At 39.5% G+C, this 14,239-nt stretch overlaps 1 protein-coding gene across 3 annotated transcripts in view; it reads left to right on the top strand.

Moving 5' to 3' along the window:
* arhgef3 (Rho guanine nucleotide exchange factor 3) overlaps positions 1–14,239 on the top strand; it is a 334,927-nt gene that overhangs the window by 106,970 nt on the left and 213,718 nt on the right. For all 3 annotated transcript variants that reach the window (XM_087994320.1, XM_043708105.2, XM_087994321.1), the window contains exon 3: positions 5,409–5,475. In XM_087994320.1, the coding sequence (XP_087850446.1) occupies positions 5,409–5,475 (67 nt within the window). The remainder of the gene's footprint in view (positions 1–5,408; positions 5,476–14,239) is intronic.

Here is a 14,239-nt window from a genome sequence, read left to right as displayed (position 1 = left end):
GGGAAGAAAGATGCACCAACACCAACATTCTCGACCAGGCCAACATCCCCAGCGCCGATGGACTGACCACCTTTGATCGGCTACGATGGGCTGGGCATATTGTCTGCACAACTAACACAAGACTTCCCAAGCAGGTGCTGTACTCCCAGCTTCAAAATGGCAGGTGAGCCCTGGGTTGACAGAGGAAGCGTTTCAGTGATACCCTCAAGGCCTCATTGGCAAAGTGCAGCTTTCCTACAGACACCTTGGAATCACTGGCTGAAGACCGTCCAAAGTGGAGGCAGGGCATCCAGGAAGGTGTTGAGCACCTTGAGACTTGCCATCTGGGCAAAGGCAGAAGTCAGTGCACTGCAACATCAACACGCCACCCAACCCTTCTTGTGACCATCTTCAGCCCCAAGTGTAGAAGCCAAATTGGATTGTACAGTCGCCTGTGGACTCACCCAGAGAGTAGAAGATAGTCATCCTGAAAGGGCCTGCCAATGATTATATAATGATAACTAGAATTTCAACGGCATGTACATGTAGACAGAAGATTTCTAATATATATGGACTTTTACAAGTTCTGAGTTTAGCAATGAAGATAGGAATCATAAAAGGATGAAAAGAAGATGAGGATGATTTTTCTGCTTTGGTGTTTACAGCATTTCTGGATTTGTTTTCTGACAGTCCTCTTTTCCAAATGTTACCTTCAACCAAATGACGTCTCTGGGTCAGTGAAAATCAACGTTAGTCCTACTTCAGCTTTTGTGCAAGGCACTTTCAGTTTTAAAAAAAAATTATAAAAAGACCAATATCAAGCACGAAAATTAACAAATATTCAGGCTCGTTGTACTGTCAATCTGTTTTTGGCCAGTAGTAGTCTCTACTTGGTATATTTAAACACTGAACATGATTCGAAGTTAGTGTGTTTTATATGTTAGCGGAAGTCTGACTTTCATATTCCTGAATAATGCCAATTTAAGCAAATTGTTTTTCAAACTTTGATAAATGATCTCAAACTATTAGTTCCTTGAAATCTATATATGTGAAAATAGCCATTAATCTGTCTCTTTCAGTTAACTCATTATTTCGGACATTTTGACAAATTCCCAATGTGTTCCTTTAAAATAAGCTTCACTTCAGTCTGCCTGCATGTCCCTGTATCTGTGAAGTTAAGCATCAGGAAGAAAGAACAAAATTCTTTGCATAAAGCTGCTGTTCATGATCTCAGGACACCCCAAAGCGCTTCACAATTAAATAAACTGTGTTTGAAATGCGAAAATAGGGAAATATAGAACCCAGTTTGCACACAGCAACATCTGACAAATTACATTGTTCAGCTAAATGCTCACTATGTTGTTAGTTCAGTGTTAAATATTGGTTTATGTTTCCTTTCCCTCACTTCAATGGCGTGGCTCTGAATTATGATATAGTGGGCCCTAACTTATTGTGAAAAAGCAGTGACCAAAGGTTTGACATTACAGTAAATAACTTACTGTCCAAATAATTTGGAACAATTAAAATCCTGATTATATTAAAAATCCTTCCTGTTCATTCACATCTCACATTTTAAGTGGACAAAAGGTGATGTCTGCATAAATTAGCAAATGTTTTGAAAGAATCCTAGCAAACAATATCACCAAGCAGCAAAGTTTTAACCAAATGACAAATTAAAGGTTGTCAGGAACTTAATTAATTAATTTATCTGCTCACATTTAAAATACAGTGGAGATTTGTAATCCTTCAAACCCATTTACATGATCTGTTTAGGTTTTTGGGCAATTCATGGGGAAGAGTCCATGAGACTGTTAGCCAAATTAACATTTGATGGAGCTAAGACGAGACAAACACTTGGGGCAAGATCTTCTCATTCAAAATCTTAAATGATATGACCCATGGCAAAACGTTTAGAGAAATCTGGTAAGATGTTGAGCAAGGACCATTTCAACAATGAGAACAAAATGTCCCATTTTCCAACCAATTGTTGAACAGCAAACCTAGGTTGTTGCTAACATTCTATTAGCATTCATTCTCAATTGTTAGTAATATTTAGTCTTGCCTCATTAATATACAGTTGCCGAATAGAAACTAGATGCTGAGAATTCCTGATGTGAACGCCAGAACAGTGAGCTGGCGAATCCGGGTCTGGACCTCCAGCTTGGACACGTGGCATGAGTATCTCAGAGCACACTTCATGAACAGCAGCTTCATGCACTCCATGTCCATGGAGCTTCGTTCAAAGATGCAGACGTGTTACTGTACAGCACTGTGCTACTGTCAACCTCTGACCTGCACCATGTGCCAGCAGCCTATGCAGTCAGCATATTGCAAGTACTTCAACCAAATGTGGCTCAAAGTCTAATGGATAGTTAAGTCAAAAGAAACACCCTCCAGTCAGGGTGACATGGCATATTAAGTTGAAGACAGTCTCCAATATTAGTATAAGGGCTTGAACCCAGTCAGTCAACAGCTCACAGTCACTGCCAGGACCCTCCCTTTGGGGATGTGGAGCCAGTTTTCCAGCATCCTATTATCCAACTTGCCCCTTTCTGCACTAATGTAGGCTGTTTTCTCTTGGAATATGATATGGGGAGAGATGGAGGGCAATGAAAGTGGATGGCATAGATGATGGTGCTAGTGTAGGTGGATGAAAAATGGTGAGGTGTGTAGAGTGAGTGAGTAAGCAGCACAGGGGCCACGCAGGTTTAGCAGTATGGGGCTTGGAATGGGTAAGGGTGAATGAGGAAAGGTGATGTGAGAGTGGCAGATCATGAGCCTTGGTGAGATATGGGTGCAGAAGAACAGATAAGCAAGTTAGAGTAAGGTGGCAGAGAGGGAAGATGGTGACACTTACTGTGATAGACCAGAAAAGGTCTGGCTCTTCCTCTGGATGGTTGAGTCTAGATGGGTCATACTGACCCAGTGGCGACTTTGGACCAGGCCGACATGGACTGGTGTTCAACCAGGCTGCTTTGTCTTAGATGCTATCATGCTTTATCAGTATCGGAGTCACAATAGTAAGTGGGCAGTATCTAATCACACCTTTTACTTGAGATTTGTTGATAGTAGAAAGGCTTTTAGGAGACAGGAGTCAGTTGTTTGACCACAGAATTCCCAACTTCTGACCTGGTTTTGCAGCTATAGTATTTATATGGCTGGTCCATTGACTTTAGGGGCAATGATGAGAGAATCTCTAAATGAATTGGCATAGAACTTCAAGGGGAGGTGGTTGAATTCCCACTTAGAGTCACAAAGTTGTGCAGCATGGAAATGGATCTTTTGGTACAACTCATCCATGCTGACTAACTATCCTAAATTAATTTAGTCCCCATAGCCAGCATATGGCCAATATCCCTCTAAACCCTCTCTATTCATATACCCATCCGGATGCCTTTTAAATATTGTTATTGGACCAACCTCCACCATTTCCTCTGGCAGTTCATTCCAGACATGCATCACCTTGTGCATGAAAAAGTTGTCCCTTAGGACCCTTTTAATTTTTTTCTCCTCTCACCTTAAACCTATGCCCTCTATTTTTGGATTTCCCCACTCCAAGGAAAAGACCTTTGAGATTCACCCTATCCATGCCCCACAGGATTTTATAATTCTCTGTAAGGTTACATTTCAGCCTCTGATGCTCCAGGGAAAATGGCTTCAGCCTTTTCAGTCAGTCCTTAGAGCACAAGCCCTCCAACCCTGGCAACATCCTTGGTAAATCTTTTCTGAATTCTTCCAAATTTCACAAAATCTTTCCTAAAGCAGGGAGACCAGAATTGCATGCAGTATACGAAAAGTGGCCAAACCATGCCACAACATGACCTCCCAACTCCTATATTCAATTCACTGACCAATAAAGGCAAGCTTACCAACCGCCTTCTTCACTATCTTATCTACCTGTCACTCCACATTCAAGAAACAATGAACTTGCACTCCAAAGTCTCTTTGTTCAGCAACAGTCTGCAGGACCTTACCATTAAGTATATATGTGTCCTGTCCTGATTTGCCTTTCCAAAATGCAGCAACTTACTCTTACCTAAATTAAACTCCATCTGCCACTTTTCCACCCCATGGCCCATCTGATCAAGATCCCACTATACTTTGAGGTAACCTTTTCCACTGTCCAATTTTGGTGTCTGTCTGCAAACTTACTAACTATACCTCCTATGTTCACATCCAAATCATTTATATAAATGACAAAAAGCAGTGGACCCAGCACAATCCTTGTGGCACACCACTGGTCATAGGTCTCCAGTCTGAAAAGCAACTGTCCACCACCAACCTCTTTCTTTTACCTTAGAGCCTGTTCTGTATTCAAATGGATAGTTATTTCTGTATTCCATGAGCTCTAATCTTGCTAACCAGTCTACCATGAGGAACCTTGTTGAACACCATTCTGAAGTCTATATAGATCATGTCTACTGCTCTGCCCTCATCAATCCTTTTCCATATTTCTTCAAAAAACTCAATCAACTTAGTGAGACACGATTTCCCATGCACAAATCCATGTTGACTATCCCCAGTCAATCCTTGCCTTTTCAAATATATGTAAATCCTATCTGTCAGGATTCCCACCAATGTCAGGCTCACTGGTCTATAATTCCCTGGCTTTTTATTATCACCTTTCTTAAATAGTGGCACCACATTAGCCAACCTCCAACATGTCACCTATGACTATTGATGAGACAAGTATGTCAGCATGGGGGCCCAGCAATCACTTTCCTAGCTTTCAATAGAGTTTTAGTGTGCACCTGATCAGGTCCCGAGGATTTATCCACCTTTATGCATGTTGAGACATCCAGCACTTCTTTCTCTGTAATATGGACATTTTTCAAGGTGTTGTTATTGATTTCCCCATATTCTATATTGTCCATATCCTTCTCCATGGTAAACACCTGAGGCAAAATACTCGTTTAGTATCTTACTCCATCTCCTGCAGTTTCATACAGATGCAGCCTTGCTGATCTTTAAGGGGCCCTATTCTCTCCCTAGTTACCCTGTTGTCCCTTTGAATTCCCCTTAACCCTATTTGTCAAAGCTACTTGTTGAGGAATGTTGTTGTATGGCATTTGAGCCCCAGTCTTACTTACCACATGTCAATCTAAGCCTGCAGGTTGTCCAGGTCTTGCTGCATCTGAATATGGACCAATGGCAGGTGGAATTGAAAATGATCACATATAGTACCAAATATAAGAAGAAATAATGGTGAACATAAGTTATTTTTATTTGGTCATTGAGTGTCCCACTCCTAACTGATCTGGAAATGTAGAAGCAAAAACAGAAATTGCTGGAAAAACTCATGTTGGGTCTACGGACCCTTCAGAATTCATGCTGATTGATGGATTATTTGTAAACTTTAAATCTATTATCTGGTGATTGGAAACAATTCTGACATTAACTGCTCTGTTTTTATCACTTTTGTTTCCCAGGCCTACCTTACAGCAAGGTAGCACCTCCTCCCTACTTTCTGCAGTCAGTGGCTGGAATTTCAAGGGGGTAAGTTATCATGAACATGGCTACACTTGGTTATGAGATGGATTCCATATAAACACTCATTACTACCACCCCTTTCAAATGCTCCAGTGAATTAGTTGGAAATATATTGCTGTTATTCAAGCAGAACATTTTTCATGAAGCAAAATCTCAAAATGAAGTACATGACTAGTTAATTGGGTTTTGGGGTGTTGATTGAAGGCGGGGATAAGTTGCTTACCTTTCAAATGGTGTTTCAAATCCTTTTCTTCCTCCTAAGTTGACTACAGTAAGGTAGTCAACTTAATATTACATGTATGATTTCAGATAAACCTGTATTTCTTTAATATTGCATTGGCCAACATTAATAGGACCCAACTTTTACACTTTCTGCAGAATGCTTTGACATAAGCCATCAAGCCAAAAGGTCAACAATTAAGTTTACGGCCATGCTCATTTATCTCTCTTTAATTTTGGATCATGACAGGTCATTGATGTTCAAATTTGGGATTTACTCAGCAATGATACAACTGTGCTAAGAACAATAATCTTACGTTCCAAACGTCCAGGCTACATCAAAATTGGCAAAATGCAGCTGGATTGTCTGGGCATTGTGGGTCAGATAGCCAAGGATCAAGGATCCATGGGCAGAACATTTGGTACAACTACTTTCAACTATGAATTCAAGTTCTGAAATGAGGCTTGAACCCATAATCTTCTGACTTAGATTTAGGCACTACTTAAAGAGTGAAGCTGACACGTAAAATCAGACATGTTTTACAAAATCCAAGTGCAGTTGCCAACATACTTCTGTATTAACTCTCTCCATTGACTTCCAAATTACCTCTCTCGGATATTAATTGGTATAGTTAGGCTTTGGGTAACGGTGGGGAGAATAAACAGGATTTTTTCACCTCATGTAACCCATGTGAGAGATTGGGCACGTGAATACCTAATGAGATGTTAACCACAATAAATGAACAAGCTGACATCTTTTAGAAACATTTGCATAGATTCAGGTTAAGTAGGACATGACTAAATATATCTATGATTCATCTCAAGGTTGGATGGTGTATTAACCAAATATTTAGGTTCAAACGGGTGGAAAGTTACCAATGTCTTATGAGAGTTACTGCTTTCAGCAGGAAAGGAAAGAGAAGTGGGAATCATTTCCACTCTAACTAGATATTCCAACTAGATTTTAAATTACACAAATAGTTGACATGCATATGATCATGTTAAAAACAACTCAGAGCAATGTTTTATTCTGCAACAAATAAACCAAAACTGGACTTAATGGGTGATATCTATGCATTATAGATAAATATATTATGAAAGCTTAATCTTGCATATTCCCCAGCTTTTCATGGTAATGCCAAATAAGTATGATGAGTGAGAACTTTATAGTCTTAACTGTTGATCAGAGACAGTGGTGTCCTCTTCCTCCACTCTGCTTCATTCATATTTGATGTGAGCGTTATTCAATTGGCATGTTTATGGTTTCACTTGAATCTAGTCTACAACAATAGACCTTCGACACTTAGTAGGCCTTTGAAACTGAAAATGGGCTGAAATATTGTGAAACGTTTGTACTTTCAGTGCAACACTGCCACAGTTTGCAAAAAGAAGGATATTGTGAGAGCTGCGTTCTGATCTGTCGATTCCCTTGTTTGCTGATACCCTATCGTAACTCTTTCCACATGTTTAAAAAAAAACTCAGTAAATGATTCTTCACATTGGAGTTAGTTCTAGAAGTAGGGTCAGTATAAAATTGTTGCTGAGTTTGAATCTAGTCCAGGGCTGCATGACATCCATGTGAGGGTGATTATTGCAACACTAAGGAAATATAGATGCTTTAGGCACCACATGAAAGGATCTTTGTCTCTTCCTGTCACCGCAGTGGTGCCCATGAAAATCCTGAACTACAGCCAGTGAGGTTCTGAGAGGTTCTTTGAGGTTCTGAGACAGCAGCTGTTTTTGTGCATGTTTAAATGGAGCTTGTGCCACATGTTGTGCTAATGACACATGATGGGAGGGGAGTTACATTTTCTTCCTACCCTTTGGAAAAGGTGCTAGTTAATTTGAATCCAAGTTTATAGACAATCTACGAAAAGAAAAGCAACGCTCTTAAAAAAAACTCTCAAATTGTGAGTGTGAATGATGTATTTGAAGATGCGTTGATATATGTGCTACAAGTGCAATATCGAGAGAGATCTTTGCTTACACTGTAATTAGATATGTAATGAAGAAACCAAGACTACTGACTGGTCTGATAAGGCAGTATATTTGTTTGCTAGAAAGCATCTGGCATTAGACTGAATCATTTCTGCTTTTTACCTGAAGTGAAGTCTTTTGTATATGAGCAAAATACTTCAAATCTTCACTTTGAGGATCAAACTTCACCGAGTGCCTCTGTTCAGTGTAGCTTTTCATGTCAACGACTATTTTCTTTTAATCATACTCTAGTTAAAATTGGCAGAATCTTACAAGGAATGCTCCACCTGTGGAGTTGATTTGTTGCTGTGAAGTTGCATGAGGAAACATTAGACTTGACGGCCTGGAAATAAAGATGAAATGACAAAAGTGCACCAGAATATAAATCCAAGTAGCAACCTCCTCGTCGGGGAATTGAACCCCAGTCTCCTGCATGATAGGCGGGGATACTAACCACTATACTAACAAGGAAATGACCTGATGAAGGGCTTTTGCCTGAAATGTCGATTTTACTGTTCCTTGGATGTTGCCTGAACTGCTGTGCTTTTCCAGCATCACTCTACTCCAGAATCAGGTTTCCAGCATCTGCAGTCATTGTTTTTACCTGGAAATAAAGATGAAAATGTTCACTACTTCTACTGAGAAAATGTTATAGGTAAAGGAAATAATGGTGACCACTTTCATTTGATATGTGTGGTTGGCATACAGACTTTATCATTTGACTCATTTGTAGTTCAGTATTTTCCTCATATCTTGGTTTTCTCGCTCTCCATTTTACTCATTACATAGATTCTGCTAGTTTCTCCACAAAGTGCAAAGTTTGGTACTTATTGCTTTTGCCTTGCTAATTTGCCAACCCATGTGATTTCATTTGCAGACTGGTTTGTAGAAAGGCCCTTACCTGAAATATTAACTTGCTTATTCCATTGAGAAATTCTGACTAATCAACTGAATATTCCATTTTTTTTTAACTTGAGCAAATCTTTCCTATAAATAAACAAAATCCTTCTTTAAAAATCACACAACACCAGGTTATAGTCCAACAGGTTTAATTGGAAGCACTAGCTTTCAGAGCACTGCTCCTTCATCAGGTGGTTGTGGAGTACCACCTGACGAAGGAGTGGTGCTCCGAAAGCTAGTGCTTCCAATTAAACCTGTTGGACTATAACCTGGTATTGTGTGATTTTTAACTTTGTACACCCCAGTCCAACACCGGCATCTCCAAAAAATCCTTCTTATCCACTTTGTGAACTCCAAGTCAACCTTCACCTATTCTCGCTATTTATCTGCATCTTTTAATGAACTCTCTTAAAAGATGCAAGGCTCTTTTACAGAACATAATCTACCATAAACCAGTGTCTTATTTCATTATTGAAAACAATTCTTGTCTTAAGAAATACAGTGAAATATCAGTAATACATAAGAGGTCAAATTTTTCATCTAGTTGACAACCTCTCTCTGTACAGCTATATCTGGCCCTGGCATTATAATGTGCTGTGAGAAAGCCAAGGTGGTTTGTCAGATTTGGTGGACTAAGTGGTTGGTTTTTATGCTTTGCTGATCATGATCAAAAGGTTTGATCATATAAGGGAGAATTGCCTATTTTGATCGACAAATCTAAAACAGGATTGTTCGAAAGGAGTGAAAATGTACAAATAAATTGAAAACTGTGTGGGGTCCAAATTTATGGCTGCAAGAAAGTCCTACCTCAAGACTGAGCTGCAGTAAGAAGCTTCAGGCTTGAAGGTGGAATTCAGACAAATCTCGATTTCACTTTTTTCTTCTTGGAACTGAGTCAATAATCTCCATTGACTCTTTAGCATGATCTGCTCCCTCCAATTCTTTTTGTTTTGTACATTCAATTGGAAGAGGAATGAGATACTTTAATGAACACTAAGAACAGGAGGCCTAACCCCTGCTTCATTATTTCTATCTCTGTGTTGGATCCCCAGATTGGTCTCACTCTTGGCAAGAAATTTTGCAGCAATATTAAAGGACAGACGCCTAGGATAACAGGTCTCCTCGCTTTTTCCCTCTTCTGTTTGAGAAACTGTGTCTGATTTATAGGAATTCATATTATTTTTTATGTTACATGAAAGGACTGGATTTTGTGCAGTTTAAAGTATTTTTGGATGACGCATTAATCTGGTTTCATCTGGTTTAATCACAACCATTAATTATTGGTTACAGCAGATGTGATCAAATGAGTACTTCCTGGATATAATTGATGTTGGCTCATTCATTATATTACAACGCTTGTTAATGCAGAAACGTCTCAATTCAATGCTACATATTGCTGAATGAAGTGAGATGAGCAGCAGAGTTGTTGAAAGTCAGCAAACTAACAATGCTCCTTACTCTCCTGAAATTGTGTTCAACATTTTTAAACTCTATTTGACATGTTTACAAATGGGATTAATGTGGATTTCACCAGTTTCCTCATTTCCTCTCTTCCCCCCCGCCACCTTATCCCAGTCCCAAGCCTCCAACTCAGCATCGCCCTCTTGACCTGTCCATCGTCTTTCTCATCTATCCGCTCCACCCTCCTCTCCGACCTCTCACCTCTCCCACCTTCAGCTACCTATTACATTCTCAACTTCCTTTCTGCCAGCCCCATCCCCTTCCCATTTATCTCTCAGCACCCCGGCTCACAAGCCTCATTCCTGATGAATGGCTTTTGCCCGAAACGGTGATTCTCCTACTCCTCAGATGCTGCCTGACCTGCTGTGCTTTTCCAGCACCACACTCTCGACTCTGATCTCCAGCATCTGCAGTCCTCACTTTCTCCTCCTTCATGTTTAGAAACCTGTGTAGCTGCACCTATTCCTGAGCCATACATTGTCTGAACACCACAACCAGTTGAGTTAGAATTAGATTTTATTGTCACATGTACTCAAGTACTCAATTAGATGAAAAATGGACAGTCACCATTCTTCGGCATCATCTTGATCACGAAACCAAAATCTCAGAAAAAAACCAGCAAAAATAAAAGAAAATCAAAACATTAGAAAAACATCCAGATCTCAAAGTCTCAGACTTTTTCCATAAATGTGTTTGGAACCACTGATGCAGACGACTGGGCCTATCCACACCTGAAGCCTTGGTCAGCCTGCGAGACTCACAGCGTTTGCTGGGAGGAGAATCCTTTTCCTGTCGCTGCTTCTGATCACTGGAAGAGCTTTGCCACAGTTGCCACAACTGCCAGCCCTGAATACCAGGAGGGCATCCTTACTACCACCTCCAGTCACCAGGAGGAGCCTCATTTGCAGCCACTCCCACCTCAGACCACTGGGACACTACCACCATTCCACGCACAGTCCTCTCTCACTGCTGTGCCAATTAACCCACCACAAAAGGCTTTAAAGAAAAGAAAAACAAGAGAAAATAAAAGAAAAAGAGAAGTTAAAACTAAACAAAAGAAAGAAAGCAGACAGGAGTGTTCAAGCCCTGAGCTCAGGAGCCCGCTCACAGCCTTGCTCCTCTGTCATCATCATCACCTCAATTCTTCCTATACTTACTTAAAACTAAAGGATTTGAGTTGTGTTCAAACATTCCTCTCACTACAGGACAATGACATTTTTAAGTCAGGTAGGTAAGCCCTGATTTTAACTTGGAGCCAGAAATCAGTCAGATGGAGGCTGAAGCCAGTAGAAAACTGTTCTGACCTGAGCAATGTAATGCCTGAATTATTGTAAATCCTGACCACTGCCCGCATGTCTTAAGATGGCCACCAAAAATCTGAGTAGTGTCAATTGGCCAATGGGCAGAAGCAAAAGACCATGCAGGAAGCTATGTTAGGAGAATAAAGATGCCCTCTATGGAACTCATGCACTGAAGATATTTGGGAGGGACCTTATGATTTGCATAGGGTGGTGAGTGGAGGCAATAATCCATATCAGCAGGCACCTAAGTTTTTTTTGTGGAGAGTAAGAGAGCACTCTTGTGCCTCTGGCCTTACAAGGGACTTATTAAATAATTTGCTGTTTGGGCCCAATCTGGCCTCAACTCCTCTTGCACATAATATCACAAGACAGGAAGATCACAGTTTCAGCTTAAAGTGGTAAATACTGGCTGTGCTTTTCCAGCGCTGCACTTTTTGACTCTGATCTCCAGCACCTGCAGTCCTCCCTTTCTCCCTGTATCATGCTATATTCATGTCTGTTTTATGTATAACTTGGAAGGCTTGTTTAAAACTGTTGTAAATATGATAAGTTACTAAACAAACTTATTCTCACAACAAAGCAGAAGTATCAATCACATTGACTTTTTTTGCTAAAGTTGATCAAATGTTTTTAAAATCTATCTAAAGGATTGTCACACTTTCTAGCAAAATGTACTATTCAAAATTTTATGTGGAATTATTATCAAACTCTTTTTCAGCTTTCATTTGGATTTCAATTTAAATCTGTCTAGTTCTGTATTTGCTGTCTATTTCTTTCTTTTATAGTTTTCTTAGTAGCAGAGTTGGTTGGTGTTGTCAGACATTGGTACTGTAAATGTGAGTATTCTAGTTGAAAACTTAACCAAAAACAAAATAGAAAGCACAAGGACATCTATCTCCTTTTCCTTCCATGTTAATTCCTGTGATTGTATTAGACAAGAAAACAAAATCTTGCTCCATTGACTATAAACAGAGATGAGAGTTTGATGGGTCTGTACCTTAATGGAACAAAAGAAAATGTTTAGGAATTACACCCAAGAGGGAACTCAATAATGTTTTTGTTTCAGACTGAATGTCATGATGCAGATCAATACATCAAACTTCTCAAATTTAGAATTTTTAACAGAAGCAAATGCCAAGGCCCAAAGTTGCTGTATTTCTGTATTCGTAAAAATTGTTCTTGTCCACTATTGAGTGACTGTGAAGCTGACAAACTCTTAACAGCTACAAGATTAATTGATCTAAACCTCCATCCTACATTTCTATCATCTTATTAATGTTATAAAGGCAGTATTCTGATGGAAAAAATGTCCTTCTTTATTGCTATACTATTGATCAAAATATTAAATTATTATGCACATTTACATTCAAATGCCACATTCAATGCTGCACTGCAGTCAAATATTCAGTAAAAATGTTCTGATTCATCATTTATATGGAGAGCTGTAGCAAATGTGCTTGTTGAAGTTCTGGAACTTAGAATCCAAAAGTGTGATTATTTCAAACTCCTGGAACCAGAAGATGTAACAGAGCAGTAACAGGTGTCTCTGAGTAAGATCCAAATATTTTAGATTGATTTAGTTTGAATTAGATTGGGAAAAATTAACCTGAATCAGTGCCAAACAAAGCTATGGAAAGGGTTGGGAAAAAACTGAAACGGTTGCCTTTTCTGACTATAATGGGTTTTTTTTAAATGAAGATGTGTGTATTTAAAAGCCTTGGTATTTTATATGGTAAATTTAAATTTTAAACAGGAGCAAGTGTTTATGCGTTTATTCAGTCCTAAAGTCTGACCATTATACTGTGGACACACATGCTAGGACACACATGTGGATGAGTGTACACACATGCAGATACAGACACACTCGGGCAGGCACCCCGTGCACATGCGGACACGCACAGACACACGCTTGCATGGACACACACGGACAGACATACACATTAAAGTTCAAGAGACTAGAGCACTTTTATAAGTTATAAACAAAAGAGTAGTTATTAGCTAATGTGTTTGGTTTATTGTAGAAAAAGCTGTCTTTCTGGATGATTTGAAGGTGGCATTTTCACTCCAAAAATGTAGTTTATGTGGTTTTGACAGCCTTGGATTGCAGTATTCTGCTGAAGCAATGAATGTTCAGCAGTAAATGATGGTAGTTTCCTTACCAGGCGATCAGGTTTCATTACAGGGGACTTCGCTTAGAAGTTGGTCTGAAAGACTTTTGCAGATGTGGCAGCCTTCAAAAAAAGGTATTGCTGTAATTGCCTAGGTCTGTGGTTGATATTCTGAAGTGCTGTACTTTGCAGAATGGCTGTATCTATCTGGTTCCTTGGATAATAAAGGATTTTGGTATCAAAGGCCAATGTCACTTAAATATTGATCGTTACCGCCTACCCAGAATGGCTTTAGTTGAAAAGCTATTGCTATCCGATGGATAACTGGATTTGTGTCATTCTCTTTTGTGAAGGTCTGGAAGCCCATTTATTCTGAAACAAATCAGAAACAATGGCTGATGTCAAATGACAGGAGGTCTGCATCATTGAAGGATTGAATTCCTGAAAAGAGTAGTTCAGTTCAGAGCATTTTGAAAGCATGAAGTAGTTTGTGTTGAATTTGCAGAATCTTGTTCATCTCAGTTCCAGAAGCTTCCATACAAACTTAATTCATTTTTTAAGTAATGAATAGAATATACCTTCGCTGGAACTGGGCATACAAGAGAAAAAAGTAATCAAGTGAAAACGAAATGGCCACTCGTACAGCAGTGAATGCACAGGTGAAGGCTATGATGAATTCAGGATATGATGATGTTGTACAGGCCTTAGCAAACAGAAGTGCAGACTGACATTCAGTAGCTTTCTAAAAGACACCTCTGAAGAGAAAAGATACATCCTTTTGTGGGCCGATGAGGACAAGTCAAT

This window comes from Chiloscyllium plagiosum, unplaced genomic scaffold (genome assembly GCF_037043375.1).
Source record: "Chiloscyllium plagiosum isolate Xiang-an unplaced genomic scaffold, Cpla_swu_hap1 HiC_scaffold_14, whole genome shotgun sequence".
Taxonomy (NCBI): domain Eukaryota; kingdom Metazoa; phylum Chordata; class Chondrichthyes; order Orectolobiformes; family Hemiscylliidae; genus Chiloscyllium; species Chiloscyllium plagiosum.
This window is presented reverse-complemented; position numbering and strand designations above follow the sequence as displayed.